This window comes from Asterias rubens, chromosome 17 (genome assembly GCF_902459465.1).
Source record: "Asterias rubens chromosome 17, eAstRub1.3, whole genome shotgun sequence".
NCBI lineage: Eukaryota > Metazoa > Echinodermata > Asteroidea > Forcipulatida > Asteriidae > Asterias > Asterias rubens.
Window position 1 is genome coordinate 4,075,185 of NC_047078.1, and position 23,728 is coordinate 4,098,912.

General features: G+C 40.0%; 1 protein-coding gene across 1 annotated transcript; it reads left to right on the forward strand.

Annotated features, from left to right (window-relative positions):
• Positions 1–12,979: 12,979 nt before the first annotated feature.
• On the forward strand, positions 12,980–18,038 carry LOC117301604 (ATP synthase subunit g, mitochondrial-like). Its single transcript, XM_033785627.1, has 3 exons — positions 12,980–13,155; positions 15,369–15,529; positions 16,974–18,038. The coding sequence occupies exons 1-3, from the start codon at positions 13,071–13,073 to the stop codon at positions 17,100–17,102; spliced, it is 375 nt and encodes a 124-aa protein (XP_033641518.1). The 5' UTR covers positions 12,980–13,070; the 3' UTR covers positions 17,103–18,038.
• Positions 18,039–23,728: the final 5,690 nt, after the last annotated feature.

Consider the following 23,728-nt stretch of genomic DNA (forward strand, 5'->3'; position numbering starts at 1 on the left):
AATAACAGTGAACATCAAGCTTCCTCCGCTAATTCTTTCAAACAATGATTGGTCAAAACTTATCTGTTCACTTTTTAAATTTGTTTCATTGAACTGATTACCCTCAGTGTATCTTAAGTCTGCTGCCTAAGTTTGTCAATAATAAAGTGTACTTTCTTTTGTATTTATTGTATTTTGCTTGTACATTGCCATGAGCGTCAGTGACAGACCCAAGGGACCACTATTTATATAGTGGATTTTGTAGCTTGTGATGGTTTGTGATGTAGCAAATAATCAAAAAGTGAATATGTAAATGACTAGTATCATCACCATTAGATAAACAAAAAAAAAGAATGTAGTTCACATTATCAGCAATAAAGAATACATACATTTCACATCGAGCTATTAGTATACTTTTTAGCCCTTTGCGCATGCCATACATAATCGGATTCATTTGTATCATACCAGTTCACTGCCATTGAATACTGCATGAGCACGTTGCCTCGTTCTTGTGCATGTAGCATATGCGGCCGAACACCAGCTAAAAAATTATGGTTGAGCACAATTCGTCTCCAGAGGTCATCATTGCGTAACGACTGGAACCGTCTGGAACCTAGTCTTTCTTATAAGTCGCCAGTTTGGTAAAATAAATAAGCAAATAAAAAATGACGAGAAATTATATTTTTAAAATAAGGGCCAGAAGACGACAGTCGACCCATGCTGTTAAAGATTCGTTGATAGTTTTTGCCAGAAATAGAATATACATGAATAGATAACAACAATTTCGGAAATCAAGTACAATTTATAATGTGAGAAAAGTGGAGTACGTGCAAAGTGCAGTTCATTGCGCAGTCTTGCTTTCAAGACCATAATGTTTTCACGTTGTGTGGTAATGAAAAACAAAAGAGGGCGCTGTGTTATTTCCCTCGTACCACACACATGTCTGTGCCTTGCACCCGGCCCCGCGACAAAAATAAACTCGCAAAGCATGTACAAAAATTAATGTTATGTCAAAACACACGGAAATACTTACAAGCCTCACAGCTTTTGAAAGTGAAGGGGAAATTTGATTTTTTTATGCTAAATTTGATACGTGAAGTACATCCCTTCCCAGAACTCTTCCAAATACCTAAACTTCTCCACTTTCAATAAGGCCCAAAGTGATGATGATTTTACATAATCAAAATAATATTCCCAACCAAAATCAGAGTCATGAAACCAAAATGGCGGAAGTAGCAATTTTCAATTCAGAGGCGAGATTTAAACTGAACCGCGTGTAAGTCTAACCGGGATTTGAAACCTTCTTGGCCTAATACTAAAGTCACCAGGAAATGGTATTTTGTCAAAATAAAGCTTTTGTCACTTAAATATGTGTTTTGATGTGTAGAATATGAATAAACAGTTAACTTGGGTTCTACGAATTTAGTTTCCATTTTATTAACAAATTTTAAAGTAGGCCCGACCCGCGAGGGTGCTGTTCGTGACGTCAATCGAGGCGCGATATTGAAGCACGACGGCTCGAAGTGTTTGCTGCACAGCGCTGGAAAAGGCGTCGGACCGGACCACTCTGCACACTGACCCCATTTTTAGATCTTTTGCTGCCTCCAGCAACAATACACCAGCAGCAATACACCTGGTCGACATTGCCGATAAAATGCAATAAACCTTTTTTCGAAACGTACAAACTCACGACTAGGACTTGCATGTACTTGCACATACATGTGTTCGATGTTCGATCTAAGCAAAGTCTGCCTCGATTGACGTCACAAAAGGGGTAGGCGGAGTCACCCCAAACAACTTTATCTATTTTTAAAACATATAAATTGTTACAAACAATTACTAAAAAAATTATTTTGTAGTTCATTAACATAACACTCTATCCCCTTAATGTTTGAAAAAAATATATATATATTTCCAGGTGACTTTAAGAACCTTATTCAATGTCTTTAACTTGCGGCGAAATGCATTACTTGAAAAAAAAGACATTGTGTTAAAGGCACTGAACGCTTTCGCGTAATAATATTGTCTAAGACCAGCCGTCGATCTCACCAAACTCAACTTAGGATTAATCTTAGGACTAAGGACGAGTTCAGTTCCGTATCCGAAGACGTGAGTACACATTAAACCCATTCTATAGGACGGGTTACTCACTCATCCTAACTCGAGATTTATCCTAGCGTTTCGTGAAATTGGCTGCAGTACACTCACCATGCTTAAAATAACAAATCTGTGAACAGTTTGGGCTGAATTGCTCATCGAAATTCGAGAAACGTTACGGAAGGTAACGTTTCTCAGATTATTGGTTGAAATTGCACTTATTCTTTCTGCTGACAGGTGAACAAAACCGCAACATATTTTTGCCAGTGTCTCAAAAATGCTACCACTTGAACTGATTTTATCACAGGTTAATTTGATGACATTTTATTTAAAGACAGTGGACACTATTGGTAATTGTCAAAATCCAGTCTTCTCACTTGGTGGATATCAACACATGCATAAAAAACAAACCTGTGAAAATTTGAGCTCGATTGGACGTCGGAGGTGCGAGATAACTATGAAATAAAATAAAAAACAGCCTTGTCACACGAAGTTGTGTGCTTTCAGATGCTTGATTTCGAGACCTCAAATTCTAAACTTGAGGTCTCGAGATCAAATTTATGGAAAATTACTTCTTTCTCGAAAATAACGTCACTTCAGAGGAAGCCGTTTCTCACAATGTTTTATACTATCAACCTCTCCCCATTACTTGTTACCAAGTGAGGTTTTATGCTAATAATTATTTTGAGTAATTACCAATAGTCCACTGCCTTTAATTTCTACCATAAATTGGATTGAAACAATTAACAGTTAGTTCCAATATCCAATTGTAACCAACCCTTTTAAGTTTAAACGTGTAGACCTACTATTCAAGCAATGCGCTGCTTTGAAGTCGTGTGGCAAGAGTCCTTGGATTAATTTAAGACCACAGTCGAATCGATTCAATCCCGACTTCCAGCTCGAAGAGATGGGTACCCCATTGTAGTCGAACTGGTTCGAGAGGTCACGTCAGTTAATTAGACACTCGTGCTTAAAGCGAATGGAACTTTACATCAGAGGTAACAATTAATTATACACAATAATATACTATTGATGTTGTGCTTTTTTAATGCAATGAATAAAGAGCAACGTTGAACTGGCACCCTGTCTTTTCGGCAGACAGGCACATGCAGGTCTTACATATTGGTCAATGATATCATTGGATAAACTTGCAGTGAAGTGTGAAGTAGCTTTCAATTTAGGCGTTTATGATTGGTGTGCCCCAAAGTGACGTAGTTTGTGACCTAATCATTATACGCCAGCAGTATATATCTTGCAGTTTCGATTATAACCAATTGCAGTTTCGATTATAACCAAGTGGCATCAAGTATGACTGTGTATGATGAGGTGTGTGCTGATGGGGCCGATTTCACAAAGAGTCGGCCAAGATTGATCTCAACTGCAAATCAGTCGTAGTTAGTTGATTAGTAAAGTGTGACGGTAATACTAACAATTAATTGTCTTACGATGGATTTTATGGATTTTATTGATTTTATTGATTTGGTCATGTCATTGTCCTTTATGGTACTCACGTGCATTTATATTCACCGCTTCAAGAACAACCTCTTTAAAAGCTAGGGGATAAGTATGTCGCCATGACATTTTGGCCCTCGACAAAGGCTTATTGGCGCGATCGAAAAAATATTCTAGCGGTCTCTTAGCTCCGTTAATCCGAAGAAACTGCTGTGACAGTGGCATGCCGCTCCTCTGGTATATCTCTGCCCATCACTTGTGTTTGGTAAGTCAGTTGATATGCACGCAGAAAATCAAACAAATCACAATGGTCAATTCTGTGTCTGTGGTTGCTTTGATGATAGCATTTTTAGTAGCTAAAGCAAATCTTACTTTTGGGAGCGTTGGGAATGCTTGCTCTCGATTGCACCCAAATCGTTTTAGTGGGTGCCATCAATTTCACCCGATCGGAGAATTTGTACTGATCGGAAAGGCATATCGCAACAAGACGGCAAGATCGTACGTGACATGTGCTGTGTATTGTCTTCAAGACGGTGACTGTAAGTCTTTTAACTACCGCAAAGATGACGAGCTTTGCCAACTCAACTCGGTTCATTCTAACGGTACCGTGACACTGCAGCAATCAAGAGGAAGCTTCTACTTCGGAGAGATTCAAGCAAGTTTCATGACAGCTGCTGCAGGTAAATGCTAAAACTGAAATGTTCAAATTTTTAGCATTCAAAGATGCTATGCCAGATTTTTGGTCCCAAACATTAAAACATATATTTTTTTTAGTGAATGGTATTTCAAAGAGTATCACCGCTCTAACGAAAAAAAGATTTAAGTTTTACTTTTAATGGTCAGGAACCATGACAAAAATTTAAAACGTTTCTTATAAAACACATAAGAATTTGTCACGTGATATATTTTTGGGATCCCGACAAAAACTAATTCTGAGCACTTAATTTCACTGCTACTAATAATTGGCGGACTTTTTCGAGCAATGGCTCAAATGAAAGCTTGTAACTTTCTCGACCCCCATCAAAATACCTATTGAATTTTAAATCAACATTTTGGGGTCAAATCGGCCAAAAATCTGACATAGCATCTTTAAATCTACTGGGCACTAGTGGTAGTTACTCAAAAGACTTGTTAGCTTAACAAGGAGAGCTCGTAACAAGGAGAGCTTTCGAGTTTGCCTACTACTGCTTCTGTAATGGCACCCATGCTCGAGTGAAGAGTATGTGCAACCTGAATTGTATTTGCTTCAACAACTTTTGTCAAGGCACTTATATGCTTAGTCAATGAATCTAGTGTTGTTATCATTTTGTCTAGTTTGCCTTCATCTTCCTGTTTTTCACTATGGTTAAGTGAAGTATCTACTGATTGTTCGAAAGTTATTCGTTTCTCATTCAGTAATTCATTTAATTTGGTTTGTAACGTGGGTGTTTGGTGAAAGTCGTCTAAGGTGACTGTCCCCTTTTCTGACTGCAATTATTGTCTCTGCATACTTTGTCCCAATACCCGGCAGTGTTGATAGTTCCTTAAGGGATGCGACATTGATGTTAAGGGCCATATCTACACAATATAGTTTCAAAAGAATAAGCCCTATCAATAAAAAGAAGTTGTTATTCAGATATGGCTACAATTGCCTGTCTCTCGAAACTGCCAACGCCTCTGTCGTTGTGACGCACAACAGATTGACCTGATTGGCAGCACTCGCAATTTTGGATTGATTTCGAAAACATAAGAGCAGACTAAATTTTATTTTTGAATGATATAACGGCAGAGTGTTCTCGCGCACCATGCATTAATGAATAACAACTTCCTATGATATAAAACATTAACAAATAATGCGGAATTTCCAAAAAAAAACTTCCCAATAGGAAATTACGTTTCCAACAGCATAATCAAATAATAAATTAAATGAATGCTAATAATACAAAGAGTGTTTTCTTAGATGAGTTGACTGGTTTCGGCTATCCTGAAGATAGCGACCCACTTTTAGTAAAATTTCCGACACTTTCAGCAGAGGCAGATTAGTGTCCAAAAATGTTTGAATGAATGATAAACTTTCAGCTACAGCAGAATAGCGCTAAAGTTAGGCTAGAATAAATTTGGTTAATTGACTATTTTCAAAAAGAAAACCCCTAAAATGCACACCAATTTTTTGTCTTGCACTTGGGAAATAAATTAGTCCCGTGAGTTCCTCACAGGGACTAATAATTTAATAATTGAAATACTATTAAATAAATCGCACGCAACGATTTAACCTCGTCGCCAATGTTGTAGTTCAGTGCTTACCTAAACCAATGGTGAGTCGCGTTGGCCTTGTCTACACGGAGGACTAATAAATAGAACCAAGTGACAGCTTGACTGGATTGACAACGGACTGCCGCATGGCCAGGCCGCAGGGTGCTGCCCAGCCACGGGCCACGCCCAACTGGTTTATTGCTTAATAGTCACAATAGACACTAACAACAATAACAACAATCACAACAATGATATAAAACATTGTGAAAAAAACGTAGTTTTCGAGAAAAAGTATTTTTCCATGAATTTGATTTCGATATCTCAGAATTAGATTTTGAGGTCCTTACTGAGAAAAACGACGCTCTCTCTCTCTCTCAAGCAAAAGGTAATTATTCACTATAAACTAGTTGAATCTGAGAAAAACTTCAGTTCTTAAGCCTTTCTCAGGCATCTGAAAGATCACACAATCGTGCAACAATAGTGTTTTTCTTCAATATTGTCGATAACCAATTGAGCCAAAGTTTTCACAGACTTGGTTATGTTATGCTTATTGGATGACATACTTACCAAACGTGTCCAGAGGCTCTACAACCTAATTTCTTCAATTTTGTTTACAGATTTTCCACCCGTGACTGCACCGACCACGACTGCACCGACCACGACTGCACCATCCGTGACTGCACCATCCGTGACTGCACCATCCGTGACTGCACCATCCGTGGCAGCACCAGCCGTGACTGCACCGACCACTACTGCACCGACCACGACTGCACCGACCACGACTGCACCATCCGTGACTGTAACACCCTTGACTGTAGCACCCGGGATTGTACCAACCCTGACTGCACCGACAACGACAGAACCTACCACGACTGCACCAGCCGTGACAGTACCATCCGTCACTGTAACACCCGTGATTGTACCGCCCCTGACTGCACCGACCACAACAGAACCTACCACGACTGCACCAGCCGTTACAGTATTATCCGTGACTGCACCAGCCGTGACTGCACCAGCCGTGACAGCACCAGCCCTGACTGTACCGCCGACGACTGCACCATCCGTCACTGCAACGACTAAGACGGCAACGATCACAACTGCACCAGCTGTGACAGCACCAGACGTGACTGCAGCAATAGCTGTCCTGCCATGTGGAACTTACACGACGGAAACGGAAGATGGGCTAGTGATACTTATCGGACAAGCTGAACCAATCCATCTTCAGTTCAGGGCTCAAACCAACATACAGTCAGACGACACCTATGTGTTTGTCACTTTCTTTCAAAGTGGTCAAAGCTCGGGACCCATCTATTATGTGGGTAAGATATTCATGTATTTCGCCCATTAACAAAGCAGGGCCCAACTTCATGGCTCTGCTTACCATAATATAAGCAAAGAATCGGCACTTGCGGAATACAGACAAATTAATAAAGCACAATCACAAATAAACTACTGGAAATACATAATAATTAATGAACACATAAATAGTATTATATATCATGGAATGTTCCGGAGCTAATGGCTAGCAAATACTGTAAGAATGATAACACCTTTTCTGTATGAATGTAAATAATGATTTTTGGGGCTGAACAAAGAAAACAATATTACTAAGAAGGGACTCGAACCATCCAACGACCTCCGGATAAAAGTGCCGGCGCTCTTCAACTGAGCTATCTAGCCTCGGCGGTCTCACTATTATTTTGTCAGTATCTTTGTTCGGGTGCCTACATGTAATAATGTCCAATGTTGACATAATTTGTGTTTATTTGTTTTTGTTTTTTAACGCAGAACTGTATTCAACAACCACTAGCATCTATAAAGTGGTTGGGAATTCAGAGTACCCCGAACAAATCGTGGAAAGAGGCTTCATCGGCTCACGTGTTGTTATAACCTTCACTAGCGCCCTCATCGACTTAGCTGTAGAAGGCGAGGACGGAATTTATCTGAGCCATGTTGAGAGCAACCCAATCACGGGTACTAACTGGTCTGTCAGAATTGGAGGTAGAAGAGAAATTATTACATGGGAGTTCTACGGGGCCTGCGGTTTGTAAAGCAGTGTTGCCGAGTTTAACCGTTTTCGAAAAAAGACACCAGGCCGTCTCCGAATTGGTGGCTACACCGATGGCTACGACTGTTGCTAAGTGTGTTGCTAAGGATGTCATATGCTTCAATGCATGATGACGCGGAAATCTGTAGCCATAGCTGTAGCCGCTAGTTCGGGCATGGCCTTAGACTAACCATACACAGCCATTATATAACCTTTGATGCAAGTCATTGGCATAATTTGGGTATTTAGTTATCTTCATAGTTGTTATGATGGGCTATTTGAATTGTGTCAGTTATCATGTTCTGTGCTTTGTGGTTTGTGTTTTTGAAATCGGTTGTGACAAAGGGGGAAACTGCTAACCAGTTACCTGCTTCGTGATAAGCGTCTATCGTCTCTTGTCACCACGTACTCTCGTTGTTTGAGTCGTAAAACTTCTTAGCAACACTCGGACAGTAATTTTAAATCAATTAACCATAAATTTGTTAGTCAATGCATGTGTATAGGCCTATGTTGTATTTTCCTTTAAATGCGTGTTTAAAAAAAAGCTGCGTGTTTAAAAAAACCTGTCTTTAAAGAGGGGGGGGGACATCGTTAATTATAAAATTTACGGCATGGGGTTCGGGGACCGCTTTAGGGCACCGGGATTTTTTTTGGCCGTAGATGCTCTCTGGTGCAATAGGGAGTCAGAGTGGTTATATGCCCCCCTTCTCATATGCTGGAATACCTAGTCAAGCTATGATGCACCTATTTTGCTATCATGGTTATTTCTGCATTCAGACGGCGTTTCATCCTATCACCACCAGCATCGTGAAGGGTGGATCAAGAAAAGACATTTTAGGGGTGGGGGACGAGTGTGGCACATCTATTTAAGATGAAGTCTGCTATAACACGGAACGCAAAGCCTTTTACGGCCTGTGGTCGGGGCCCGCCTAAGGGCCCGGGACATCCTAGAGGCATAAAGAATGGAACAGCAGAACATAAGCATTTCAAATGTGAATTGCCGTGTGATAAAGGCCCGAGCAAAATGCAGGGGCCTTTATCACACGGCAACGACCCCGCAAGGCTTTAAATGGCCGTTAAAGAACGAGTCACTACTCTTTTATTCCCATTCATAATGCCTTTTTGGAAAAGGCGTAAGGAAGTAAGAAACTCTGTAAAACCTATCCGTTTCCGACGTGCTTAAGCTCTATGCATACGACGTCGGTGTGTTGCATTGTTATCACTGAGACGCCCAGTTTCCGGATCATATTCGTTCGTGCGTGTTGTAGTCTTGGTGCAAGACGTCCTCGTTTTCTTTTCACACACAGCGCGGCAAACTCACCGACAGCGCCCGCATCGCCCGTATCAAGAAACGTCTTGCACCAAGACTAACCGGTTATAAACAGATTCCAGCTGGTCATTATCAACCGTTTAAACACCCCACGTGACGCGCTCTCCACAAATAGGAATAGCGAAACTGTCTGAGGTATTTATTAATTTTTTTTTAAAGCGTATTGCTTTAAAACCCCTGTCCTTTTTTCGGGCATGCCCCCCATCCACCCCCCCGAGGATCTGCTGTTGTTTTTGTTAATTGCAACATGAGTATAATCGTTGGTACTCAACACTTTAACATCTAAACCGTCGCCTAGAATTGAAAATGAAAATCTGAGAAAAGGGATAACTCTTGCAACCGAGCTGGGCGGAGCAATCGTGACACCAATCTTCAGAAATCATAAAAAACGTTTCATACAAGAGTTGTTTTCATAGACTCGATCCGAGTCTATGAAAACAAATGTTTCATAAAAAAGGTTCGTTTAAGTGAAAACATTTCTCAAAACAGTTTGTACTACCAATAGCTGCCGGTGCCTCTTATGAAAGTTTGTATGAAATACTAGATTGTTGTTTTTATGACTCTACAATGTATTAACTTAATGTCAATTATTTACAGCTGGGTACGTAGAGGAAATAATTTTAGTTTTAGTATCTTTGTGGGTTTTAGTGCGTGTTGCTCTATACTAAGGATCATCAGAATATCGTACAAGTATTGTTTGTTGAATTAGTAGTTTAGTACAATTTTTATTTTAAGTTTCAATCCAACAGCAAGATCACCAATAGAGTAATTTTAAACATAAAGTATTCTAAAACTTAGTTATATATTATATAAACTCATCACAGTTAAAGGCACTGGACCCTTGTATTGGTATACTCAAAATAATTGTTAGCATAAAACCTCACTTGGAATAGAGCGACGGAGAGCTGTTGATAGTACACATTATTGTGAGAAACGGCTCCCTCTGAAGTAACAATAGTTTTTGAGAAAGAAGTAATTTCTCACTAAAATAATATTTGAATTGAATTCGAGACCTCTTAAGATCTACAAAGAAAATTGGCGAAGACTAGCGATGTGAGATTTCTTCAGCAGCTAAAAAATGCAATAACATTTTGATAATTTGCTTTAGCAACGATACGTAAATTAATATCAGTTGTATTCTATCGACCACCTTAATAGAGGCAAAGTTTACAGGCAACTAAACTTGGAGGCAACCAATTGACCTTAACGCAAGTACCAATGCGCAAGAGCAGACTGTCGAATGAGGTGCATTGTGGGATAGATATGGATCAAATTTGGATACCAGCTAGACCACAATGCACCTAATTCCAAGCTTTACGCGCGCGCCCCAGTATTTGCGAAAAGGTCTATGTAGTGCATGCTACCGGACCACTTCGTTATGAAATATTTTCCAATCAATGTTTTATGGTTCTTAACCGTGACTGCCCCTCTTTTTGGAGATTGCCTGTAACAGGTTGTCATTAAATTATCTCCTTTACAATTAGAATGCGTTTTACAGTCGGAACGAATATAAAATGAACATCTGAATATATAATTATGTTATATGAATTATAATAATGGTTAGAATGATAATAAAAATACTAGTAGTACTAAGAGTTTATAAGGCGCTATACAAAGAACAGAGTGCATAACAAAGGGATGGAAATAAATGAAAACTAGTAACAAAAAAACTATTGTAAAATGTAACGACTTGCCAATTATTATTATCTGCTTATTTTCCTTTTGACAATAACTTTAACATAGAGTGGCTTGTCACAATATATTAGCACAACACAATCCCCATTAAACATGTAAGGATGCTAAGTACCCCCACAGTGTTCTACTGTCTAAATCAACTTTGTGATTTACAATGACAGTTAAAGTTCGGTCCGTGCTTCACAGCATAAAAAAGGTGTGGTCATCAACGCTGAGTGCCCGGCTGAAAAGATCACTATTTGTCGCAACAGTGGAGTCAGTGCTACTATACGGAGCTGAGACCTGGACCCTCACCACCAGTATGGAGAAGTCTCTGGATGGCTGCTACACCAGGATGCTGCGTATGGCCCTAAACATCCCCTGGCAGGACCACATGAGAAACTCCAACCTGTATGCTGGCTGGCCAAAGGCCACAGAGAAGATCCGTGAACGCCGACTCAAGCTCGCTGGGCACTGTGTCCGCCACTCGGAGCTTGCCCCTTGCCCAACCATCCTCTGGGAGCCCACCCAAGGCAAGGCCTCGCGTGGGAGAAGATGTCTCTCCTTTGTAGACACACTAAAACGAGACACCGGCTTGACCAGCGTTGAGGAACTTCGCTCCTGCATGCTGGACCGGAACATCTGGAGAAAAATCACTGGGCAGGCTCGAGCTTCTAGATGGCGCTCGACATGATGATGAAAGTTCGGTGTTGCGTTATAGGCTCACTCTCTTTCAGCTTTGAAATACTCAATACTATTGAAAGCTGGGTATTATTATCAGAGTGGTTGCAAACGTATCCCTCGGGCTGTGTAGTACTCACCGGTTATGGAAAAACAAAACAGTTTTGGTCAAAAGATAATGGGGCATGGACAGGTGGTTAAACGATACTTTGCTTAGACAGATATCCACAAAAGTTCACAGCTTGATTTTTTTTTTTACAATAAGAAGTATTGAAGAAAAGTTGAAGCAACTTTGAATCATATTTCCGTTCCTGATCATAAACTTAACTCGACAACGAGCGTTCAACAGAGGAGAGAGGCAGCACCCGTGGCCCTGGCAACAGCAGATAGGCTGAATTATATAACACCCAAGCAGATCCTTGCCATTTGATTGGAGGATTGTCCGTCACGTGATAGCAAATAAAAGTACCATTGCACGCTGAGTCACTCACCGTGCTTTTTCGTTCCATCCGAAAAGTACCATTGCACGCTGCCAGCGTGCAATGGTACTTTTCGGATGGAACGAAAAAGCTGAGTAAAAACATCACTGCGTGCGCGTTGTCTTCGGTAACGCAGCAAGGCATATTAGTAAAATTACTAGCATTCGTCTTCTACAATTAAAACTTGGAGGCCTACGCTTTGTTTGTTTTGAAAGTTGTATCTTTCAATCAAACTGACAAAGATCTACTTGGATGTTATATAAAACAAATAATGAATGTTTTTCATTCGTGCAATGGTGCGAATATGTTCATTCGTTGAAAGCTGGAATGTTCCATTCAACTCGGCTCCGCCTCGTTGAATAGAACATTCCATCTTTCAACTCATGAACATATTTGCACCATTGCACTCATAAACATTCATTATGTGTATAATAAAACACACTTTTTAGTTCAAGTCGACTTGAAATTGAGATGGTCATGTCATTTTAACGCAACGCTTTTGCAGCATTTGAGAATTCCCCCTGATGCACAATAAACCGTCATTTCACCATAGCAACAGGAACAGGTTGTGTTTGGGTGTTGCCTTCAGAGTAAAGTACGTGCATTTGGGTGACTTCCAACGCTGCCACTGCTTAATATGAATTTTCAAAAGATAATATTGACAAATTAGTACACATCAAAAAGAATTGTTGTTTATTTGGTGTTTTTGATATACACAATCTGTTGAACGTTTCTGACGGTAACGTTTCTCAAGCTCAAATTTGGGGATTTTTTTAATTAATTGTTGCTTTTAATCGTCAAGTTAGATCGCTCTCGCTGTTAATTCAAAGCACCATCAGCCCGGTATCCCCCCCCCCCCCCCCCCGTCCCGTCCTCCGCCCCAATCTCAACATTCGTAGGACTAGAGCCAAGTTTATGTTGCCGGATACCAGCAGTTAACGGCACCATACACCATTACATGCATTATAGCTGGAACGTCTGGTGCACACCAGCGGAAAAGTTATCGGGGAAAACTCACCAAACCTACTTATGTTGCGGGCCGGTTAAGCAAGGGTCGCAACCTAAGTGTGAAAACAGACTGTGATTACCGGCATCCAACATGGCGAAGGCACTGCAAAAAATGGTTGGCATGGGCCAAAGACTTGGGACTACAGTGGTCACCCAGGGACCCAAAGTAGCAGGAGGTATTGTCAATCTAGTCTTTATAAATTAAACGATTCGAAATGTGTGTTTGAAATTGATTTTAAGGTGTAATTTTGATGGTATTTTTCGTCATTTTTGTGTTGCCCAGTTTGCGGACGACTTGCTACGAAAAGTTGAAAAGTTCATTAAGTCGATTCATTCTGTGTGTCTGTGTCTATTCTTTTTACCTCTATTTCTTACGTTACTTCTACCAAATTTACATGGAATTTACACATCATGTTATTTCCCAAATAAGGATCATCCTTATTTGGGAAGGATGGGTATATTTTTTCCATTAAAATAACAGTGATAATGTTAATAACTTTTGTATATCATATGGTTAAAAAATATTGTTAGGTCTAAATTAAAAATAAAAGTACTTCAAGTTCTACTGCCTGGGTAAGTAAGGCTCCCCCATGAGCCTTGTTAGGGGTCTATTAGTAATATTTGGGTGGGCCTCTAGTTGCAATAACGTAACCCTCCTCCAGACCGAAGGCCGCCAGGTCGGAGGGTTACGAGATTGTTTCGAGCGGCAACGGTTAATCTGGTCCAACACGTACAATTTCGACAGCTAGTCACCAGATTTGCCCCATTTTTACCACTTTCAAAAATCATGACACAAATTCTGAGGGTACAAACTGAATCCGCAATGTCTAATGCAGCCTGCCATAATACTCAAAACACCATTGAGGAATTATTTCGAAGATGGACAAAAACTTTGGCTCTATGTGTGTGACGTGTAGTTCAGAAGGTCGTGGCAATGCGTGGGGTGCATTGTGTAGCCCGGCGCAACTGTGCACACATATGTGGTCCCAACCTATTGAACTACACGAGGTCACACATGTTGCCGCTCGAAACAATCTCGCAACCCTCCGGCCTGGCGGCCGTCGGGAGGAGGGTTACGTAATCGCAACTAGGTGGGCCTCCTTAACGCTTTACGTTTTTAAAATCGGCGTTGATAGATGAAAGGGATATTTTTCCGTATCCCGCCACCACTTTTTCATGCATTTTTACAAAAAGGGATATCTCATTGAGGTAAATTAGATACTACATGTATATTATTTCATATCGAATGGAAAAGTGGTGGCGTTATACGGACACTTTTCCAATGAAAGTTTTCCGACCGTTCACCATCAATGAATCAAAGGGATATCTCATTGAGGTAAATTAGATACTATATTAGTTCATATCGAATGAAAAAGTGGTGGCGTTATACGGAAACTTTTCCAATGAAAGTTTTACGACCGCTCACCATCAATAACTAAAATTTCCTTTGGCTTTTTACTACACACCCAAAATTTATCATACACACACTCGATATACAGTCATAATGCTTACAAATATTGCCTTTTCGGTGAGTTAAATTGAAGAATATCTTCAAAAAATGCAATTTTCTGCTTGGTACTCACTGTTGTTTTTCTGCCGCATTGCATGTTTTTGGACTTCTCAATATGCTCAACACTTTATTTGTTGGTCCACAAGTGCTGTACACGCGGGCACCAGCCTACTCGCTTGCCGAACTGCCGAGCCACGACCGAGTTGGACTAAACCGTTCTGTAGAAGGGGTGTTACACAACAGTGCGTGTGCGCTATATTGCGTGATCGGCGGGTATCGTAAGCGGCCAGCGCGCCCACGCTTCTGCGTAAACACCCCTTTCACAAAATGGTGTAAAATTTACAAAAGTGTAAACCAGCAGTTCACTTAAAGCCATTAGACCCTTTCGGTACAGAAACAAAAAAAAAGTTCACAGATTTACAAATAATTTACAGGGTTTACAGAAGGTAATGGTGAAAGACTTCTCTTGAAATATTAGTCCATGAAATGCTTTACTTTTTTAGAAAACGGTCAAACAATATAAATTCTCGTTAGCAAGAATTAAGGATTTGTTATAAACACATGTCATGAAACGGCGAAACGCGCGAAAACAGGAGTGGGTTTTCCCGTTATTTTCTCCCGACTCCGATGTCCGATTGAGCCTAAATTTCCACAGGATTCTTATTTTATATATAAGTTGTGATACACGAAGTGTGGGACTTGGACAATACTGTTTACCGAAAGTGTATAATGGCTTTAACAATGTATCGTAATCGTCTGTTACCTAAGCTGGGTTTTCATCTCAACTCTATATATTAAGTACCAGCAGAGAAAAATGGTGGATAGGATTATTAAGGAGTGAAAGTAAAAGTGTAACAATTTTATTTTTATTTTTTTCAGATGCCATGCAATGGTCCAAGCCGAGGCTCTCTAAATTCTGGTATTATGCACGAGTAGAACTAACTCCCCCAAGTCCAGCCGATATACCTGCAATACAGAAGGGCTTCAGTAACATCGTAGCTAGCGCCAGGACAGGAAAATGGAAACAGCTTACAACAAAGGTAAACACAGTCATCATTTCCTTGCTTGGCCTATACTGAAACAACAAGGCCAGATCCCAGTTTTATTTAGCTTGTATTGTAAGCAGATGTTTTCTGCAAACAGAGAAAGCCATTTTGATGTATGGTGTACACATTGCTATAACACTGTTTGGATTGGGTACATTTGTCTGTAGGCCTAAACACCCAAACCAAACAGTGCACTTCTATAGTGTCCACCATACCTAAAAAGTCTAATAGTTTGAAGTGCATTCAACATTTTACCATTATAAGCTTTCTCTGTGTGTTTCATCTTTATCATCCGTTTTCACTTGACTGCTTTTGCAACACCAGTATATCTTTTTTTTAGGTTGTAGTGATGTCGTTTTGCCTTCAGAAAGACCCCGCTAGGGTAGAAACCATTTAAATATAAGAAAGAGAGGGCGCACTGGTGATGCTTCTTGCACAAATGCGACAGGACCACAAGGAGACACGTGCGCCATTCTGTACGCGCGTTGAATATGAAGTACACGTTGGAGTTCAGTGTTTATTGAATGCTATACGCGATGCTGTTTCAACTTACAAAATGGCCGCACAAACACATGCTGTGGGATGCTGTTTTGTCAAGTTAGAAAATGGCCGCATGGGCGCATGCTGGGCCGTGTATACAGGCCAGTGGGCACTCTAGTTCTTATATACCTCTATGGTACCTAAGGCACATGTATAACTCTATGGTAAAAATTTAGGTCACTTATTATTTTGGTGTGCAATTATCCTTTTGTTTGGTAGGTAGTTTGCAACAGCTAATACTATGTGTGTGGTTCGTGCTGGTGTCAGGTTGTGGCTGAACATCTTAGTCACATGTTAATACTTGTTACTGGTTTTCTTCTTTGTGTTTTCATTGGTATTTAATCTTTTCAAATTGTATACTCTTTTTATCTATGACAGAAGGTGTGGCTTAACATCCTAGTCACATATTCAAGCTTGTTACTATTTATCTTGCTTGTATCTTAAATAGTATTTTGTCTTTTCCCATTTTTGTAATTGTTCTTCCTTTAACTGACAGTAGGTGACAGTAGGTGTGCTAATTAATATTAGTTTTACTGTACTTAATAATGATAATAATATTTATAAATATGCATTTATAATGCGCCATCTATCTAGTGTACAAGACCCTATTCCGAGGCGCAGAACAAAAACGAAAACATACCCAACAAAAGAGAACTATAAAATACAATGACATTTATACATTGAATAATCTAAGTCAAGACATGCTAAGTGTATGTGGATTCAGATAAATGAGTTTTTAACAAATTGTATAAGTATTTTAACTTTTCCAATAACTCTTGTTATCTGTGATAGGAGGCATAGCTTAACACACTTGTCTCTTCACTTATATTTGTTACGGTTTTTCTTCTCTTTATTTTCATTGGTATTTTAACTTCTCTAATTTTATTATCATTGATAGGAGGCGTGGCTGAACACTCTAGTCTGCGTGGAAGTGGCTTTCTGGTTCTTTATCGGCGAACAGATCGGTCGACGAAGCATCATCGGCTACAACGTCAAGTCGGATTTCGAGGAACCCGTTTACATCTAACCTCATCAAAATGCCAGAGTTTCTTCAGTTTTTTGGTGACTTTTGAATCCACCATGATCTTTCTCAAGATCTTCTTCTCTTTCCCTAAGTAAGGGGAATGTCTTCATTGGGTAACACGTACCGTAGTCCGACAAGAAGAGACGGTGTACACTAGGAGCAGTTTCATGACTATTTCATGAGTCTTTCACAAGGGTCACTGTTCTTCTTTTACAGGTTTAGCGCCAAATGTCTTCTCTAGCTGTGTATGTGAAGAATGCTTATTGTGTTCACACACAACTTCAGAGTCCTTTCTATCCTGTGAAATACTCTTTAAATTATGGGGAGTCCATCCTCGTGTGGTGAACGATCTTCATTTAGTTGGTTAATAGCAAGAAACTTCTGAGCTAGTTGTGTAAGCAAAGGGTGCTTATGTAACATGAAAAACACACGTACGCTAAGATGTTTACATTGCTAAACGTCCAGGGCGTAATAACGCTAATAAAAAACCCAGTAAATAAATTCATCATTTAGGGCATCCTGCATAAAGAAAAACATTGAAAGCTTAAGATTCTGGGGGATTCATAAGTTTAGGAGTGATTTGTTGATTTGATTTATGTTTTAGAAACATGTTGAAAATGTTGTTTTCAGAGAGATTGCATGAGAGTGGTTTGAAATCATTTCAGAGACTAATCTGGTCACGTAGGAAATTCATAATGAGATTGTTCTACAATTATATGACTTTTGATTGATCCATCAATTTAATGACAAAATGGTATCAATTCAAAAACAGTTTTGAAAAGAAAAACTAAGAATGTGTGCGAAGCTAAAAGACATTACTCTCTGTTTTGCAACTTGGATAGATAAAAACGTAAACCTCTGTTTGAAATTTTATTAATATTCTTAGTTGATAATAATTGTATGTTTGAATACAAATAAAAACTATTATTAATGTTAAAATCATTGTCTGTTATTTTGTTTTCAATAATACTAAATGGTGGATAGTGGAAAGACTCCTGCGTGCAAAATATGTTCACCTCTGTCTCGCACGGCCGAAGTTATTTTATTGCAAGCCAAGGACCAACTTAAATACATGTACATGTAAATGAACAAGTTTCAGAATTATTTCCACAGGAACGTTGTGCTGCCTTCAACCCTAACCAAAGATCTAGGCATCTTGTATTTAAAGGGAAGGTACACGTTTGGTAATTACCCAAAACAAATATTAACTTAAAAACTGACTTGGTAACGAGCATTGGAGAGCTGTTGGTAGTATAAAACATTGTGAGAAACGACTCCCTCTGAAGTAATGTAGTTTTTGAGAATGAGGTAATTTCTTACTAAAGTAATAAAAGACTTCTAGCTAGAAGTCTTTTCTTCCTATTTGAAAGCACACAAATTCGTCCAACAAGGGTGTTTTTTCTCTCATCATTTTCTCGCAACTTCGATGACCAATTAAGCCCAAATTTTCACAGGCTTGTTATTTTATGCTTATGTTGGGATACACCAAGTGAGAAGACTGTCTTTGACAACTACCAAACGTGTACCTTCCCTTAAAAACGGAGGAACTGTTCGATACGATTTGGCAAATTGCGTCTTCATTGTGTGCTTGGAATCTCGGGAATTCTTAAGAGGATTTAAAGTCACTGGACACTATTGGTAATTACTCAAACTAATTGTTAGCATAAAAACTTTCTTGGTAACGAGTAATGGAGAGCTTTTGATAGTATAACACTTTGTGAGAAACGTTGCTCCCTCAGAAGCAACGTAGTTTTCGAGAAAAATTTCCACGAATTTGATTTTGGGACCTCAAAAAAGGTCCCGAAATCAAGCATCCGAAAGCACACAACTTCGTGTGACAAGGGTGTTTTTTCTTCCATTATTATCTCGCAACTTCGACGATCAATTGAATTCAAATTTTCACAGGTTTGTTATTTTGTGCATAATGTTGAGATACACCAAGTGAGAAGACTAATAACCAATTATTATTGTTCTTCTGTAAAAGATATGGGAAATTAGATGCCCTCTGCCCCTACACTGTGTCACTGTGAAGACTGATTCACACCACAGAAGGATTCACGTAGAGGGCGCCCCGTGTTTTATGACTTTGAATTTTTGCTGCAATAATCCTCGGTCATCATACCATACCAGTTGTGAGATTTTGTTTTTAACCACCGAAAACGGAAAGCGCGCCCTCTGTTGATTTGGTATACATCGGGAAGAAGCCTTTAGTAAATAAAGTAGTGGAGTGCGTGTTAGCCCCCCCCCCCCCCCCCACCCCCCCCCCCCCCCCCGCCCTGCTTGTGGAGTGGGTCACTTGGGGGCTGGCCCCAGATGCATGACGTCACTACGAGAGCGGTGAGTGGTCGTTCGTTTAGCTAGCTCTTGTCAGGGGCTCCTCACCCGAGTGAGCACCGCGTGGGAGACCCAGGGAAGCTAAACGAACGCACCCAATAATTATACAGAATGCTTACGTCATCAATGCACGTTTATCCAATGAAATGATTGTATCCAGCGAAATCGCTGGTTTTATAAAACAGCAAGTACATGTACTTGTATTTTCCTTGTGGATAAAGGCAAGGGACCAGTCTGCGATGTGTGTTTGGCACACGGGGACCAAATATAAACACTGGGATGGGGTCGGGCAGCCTGCTGCAAACAACTATCCCAAACGCATCTTTGTGGGGAGGAACACGTTCACACGATGTTTATGCAAATTGTCATACTTCCTTCGATACTTCGTGCCAAACGAATTTCGTGCGCCACATTGGTGCGTACCGATTATCCCTTTAACCAAAATATGCCGCTGGAGATTAACGAGGGCTGTAGGAGGATGTTTCAAAAGAGGGCGCTATCTGAAGTAGTTTGTTCACAGTTCGCCGTTTGGGGAGACATCTCTGGGGGACAAAATCTCCAGCCACACACCGGGCTTTAGTGTGAAAGCAGAACGGATTTTAACCGCGTCAACATAGAGTTGACCCGTCTAAACTTCGACACGGATCGGACGTCGATATAAAAATAAAAGAAGGAGAAGAAAGTGAAACTTCTCGTGTTTTCTCCCCGGAGACCCGCGAGATATTCCAGGAAGATGATATAGCCAGACTTTTTTTGGGGGAAACAGTAGCGACAAGGACAATTACAATGGCCGACCACAGCATGACGTAGGCTATCACATGATCTATTTCGTCATACTGAAACTGATGACGGATGGAATCGAAAGTATCCGCTGAAACATTCGTCACAAATAAAAAGTCTGGATGTTGATCCCCCATGACGTCGGTGTACATCATTCATGTAATGAGAAAATATTTATTGTCATCATAAGAGGCGGGGTCGCTCCCCCTATAAATAAAGATGTGGCCAATAACTGAGGTTGTTATTGAAGTTTGTTACTGGACTCGGCGAGAAGATGCCGCCATAATTCGATAAGGTGTTAATTGAGATGAGAGAGGCGGACCCCCTACCGCCAAACGGCCGGCACCAGGCCAACCTGGCCCTCCCCCTTGCTTATTGGTCCTGACATATCCAGGTGCTACGGTGATTGGAAATTAGTCACCAATAAGAGCTGTGTGTGACATCCGAGAAGGGCCAATCAGTGACTGGGGCTTCGTTGGCGGTACTTGAAAAACCAACCGACGGCTATTACATGACGCAATGACATTTTGTGAATTGAACAAAAAATGTGCCTGTGCGAAAAGTCTTTGGTCTCATTTAGGCTACACACATTGAAATTGAGACAGAAAGCTGGAGAAAATAATATTTATAATTTAATTTAACAGGGAACTAAAGTTATCTTCATAGCCCATGTTTTTGTATTGTGTTCTTTAGCCACCAGGTGTGAGACGCTTATGGCACGACGAATCAAAATGACCGACCAGCATTTAAAAAGAAACACTGAATAGTAAAGCAGTGGAGAAATAGATTATGGATAACTCGTACAAAATAAGTAGAGTATTCATAATGTAATTTTTTTCATTTCAGTAAACACGAAGCAAGTTTATGCTGAACGTTCATGTTGACATAAGTTTTGTAAGAATGTTTTTTTTTTGTATCCATGGTTATCTGTATCTGTCAGAGGTACTACAACAATCTCAACACTGGGATATCAAAAGTTACAGGCGATGAGGCGTTCACAAGGTGTTTTGGAGATACCAAACAGCCGTTATAGGCTCAAAGCTTTTCTTCAGTGAACCTGTTCCGAATCGAATTGCAACCATGTCACTAAGCTGAATCGTTTCAGCTGCCAGGCTGGGCTAACGCTCCTCCGGCCATCTCTTTACACTACTCATGCCACAAGGTATGATCTCTTCAACGATCCTCTACCTTAAAGGTACTGGGTGAATTTCACACTAGTCTTATCTCGAGTTGGGATGAGTTACTCGTCCTCACTTGGGACTAGCCTTAAGTAACTCCTAAAGAGTCATACGACTATTCTTTAAAAGTTTGGACCATCTTTTTGAAATCGACCACCGGGAGACTTTTGGTAATAATTTTCATATACCAGCATGACTTGGTGTATCCCAACATTTATACAAAATTTTTAAAAATCTGTTCAAATTTTGCATCACTGGCCATCGAAGTTGCAAGAGAATATTGAAAGAAACAACACCCTAAGTTGCACAAATTTGTGAGTTCAGACGCCTGAAAAGGCTTCAGGCCCAAGGTCCCTCTCAGATTTAACAATTTTGTGATAGTTTACATACTTCTCAAAAACTACGTTACTTCATAGGGAGCCGTTTCCCACAATGTTTTATTCTTATCAATCGCTCTCCGTTACTCGTTTACTAAATACGTTTTTACGCTGCTACAAATAATTTGAGTAGTTACTAAACGTGTCCAGTGCCTTTAACTATGCTTTAACCATCCTCCTACCTTAACTCCACCTCCACCCCTTCAATCCGTGTATCATGTTGTGTTATGATACATTGTTAGCTGGCAATGGGAGCTATTTGGGCAGCTGTTTACAACGACCCACTTTAAATAAAAACGCTTCCGGGAACAGATACGATTACATTGTTTAGAATGTAGATAGATGTGATTATCTACCTTTCATACGGACTTAGAGTAGCCTCAGAAGCGTACTGCTGCAACATGAATAAAAACAACCTCGATATTATCGTTTACGTACACAATAATTCCAAACAAGATATAGTGTACGTACACGATTGGTAATATTGTCAAAGACCAGTCACTTGGTGTATCTCAACATATATAATGCATAAATAAACAAACCTGTGAAAATTTGAGCTCAATCGGTCATCGAAGTTGCGAGATAATAATGAAAGAAAAAAACACCCTTGTCACACTATTAAGTTGTGTGCTTTTACTATTTAGATGCTTGATTCGAGTCCTCAAATTCTAAATCTGAGGTCTCGAAATCAAATTGGTGGAAAATTACTTCTTTCCCGAAAACTACGTTACTTCAGAGGGAGCCGTCTCACAATGTGTTATACTATCAACCTCTCCCCAATACTCGTTACCAAGTGAGGTATTATGCTAATAATTATTTTGAGTAATTACTAATCGTGTCCACTGCCTTTAAAGCCTGCAGTGGACACTATTGGTAATTGTCAAAGACTAGTCTTCACAGTTGGTGTAACTAAACATAATATGCATAAAATAACAAACCTGTGAAAATTTGAGCTCAATCGGTCGTCGAAGTTGCGAGATATTAATGAAAGAAAAAACACCCTTGTCACACGAAGTTGTGTGCTTTCTGGTGCTTGATTTCGAGACCTCAAATTCTAAACTTGAGGTCTCGAAATCAAATTCGTGGAAAATTACTTCTTTCTCGAAAACTACGTCACTTCAGAGGGAGCCGTTTCTCACATTGTTTTATACTACCAACCTCTCCCCATTGAGGTTTTATGCTAGTAATTATTTTGAGTAATTACTAATAATAGTGTCCTCTGCCTTTAAAAGAGTTTGCTTAGTATTGAGGGGACATCTGATTCTTAACTCCACTGCCGCGGAGTGAGTACGTAATTATTTGTCCCATTGTTTTGACTAGCTTGCCCTAGTCCTTGTCATGCGACACATACCGTTGTTTTCAGCAATGCGCTCTCTCATTTGTACTGTATATTGGTAAGAATATTATTGGAAACTATAGACGATGTGACCTGTGACACCACATGTTTACAAAAGAGCCACCAAGCCCAGACTTCCTGCAGGCACTATCTAATGGAAGAAGACATACAATCTTATATTTTATGGAGATGGCACAGTCCAATGATGAAAGGGGACACATCTCAAAACTTGTCCAGCTTTTACTTTCATAACTCTTGGATTTATGTGGAAATTATGACACAAAAAGTTCAGTATCTTGCCTGCCAGACTAGCCAAAGAGTGTACAAGGTCACACTTATTGTAAACAAAGGTCACATGGTCTTTAGGTTGGAATTAATTTCTCTCATGAAAACCAGTGAACACAGATTGAATCATTTCTTGTTTGTGTGACAAGTATTCCCCTCAAGACGAGCAGAGTATATTCGAAACGTCGAGACCCAACCGGCCCTTGTCAGAGCCAACACTCACACAAAAGAGTTAAACATGGTTGTGCCCGCAAGTTACTATAGGTTTTCTCGGTCAAATTCAGAAAATGAGCAGCCAATTTCATTTTCATGCGTTCGAGTTAAAGCTGTTTTGCCTCT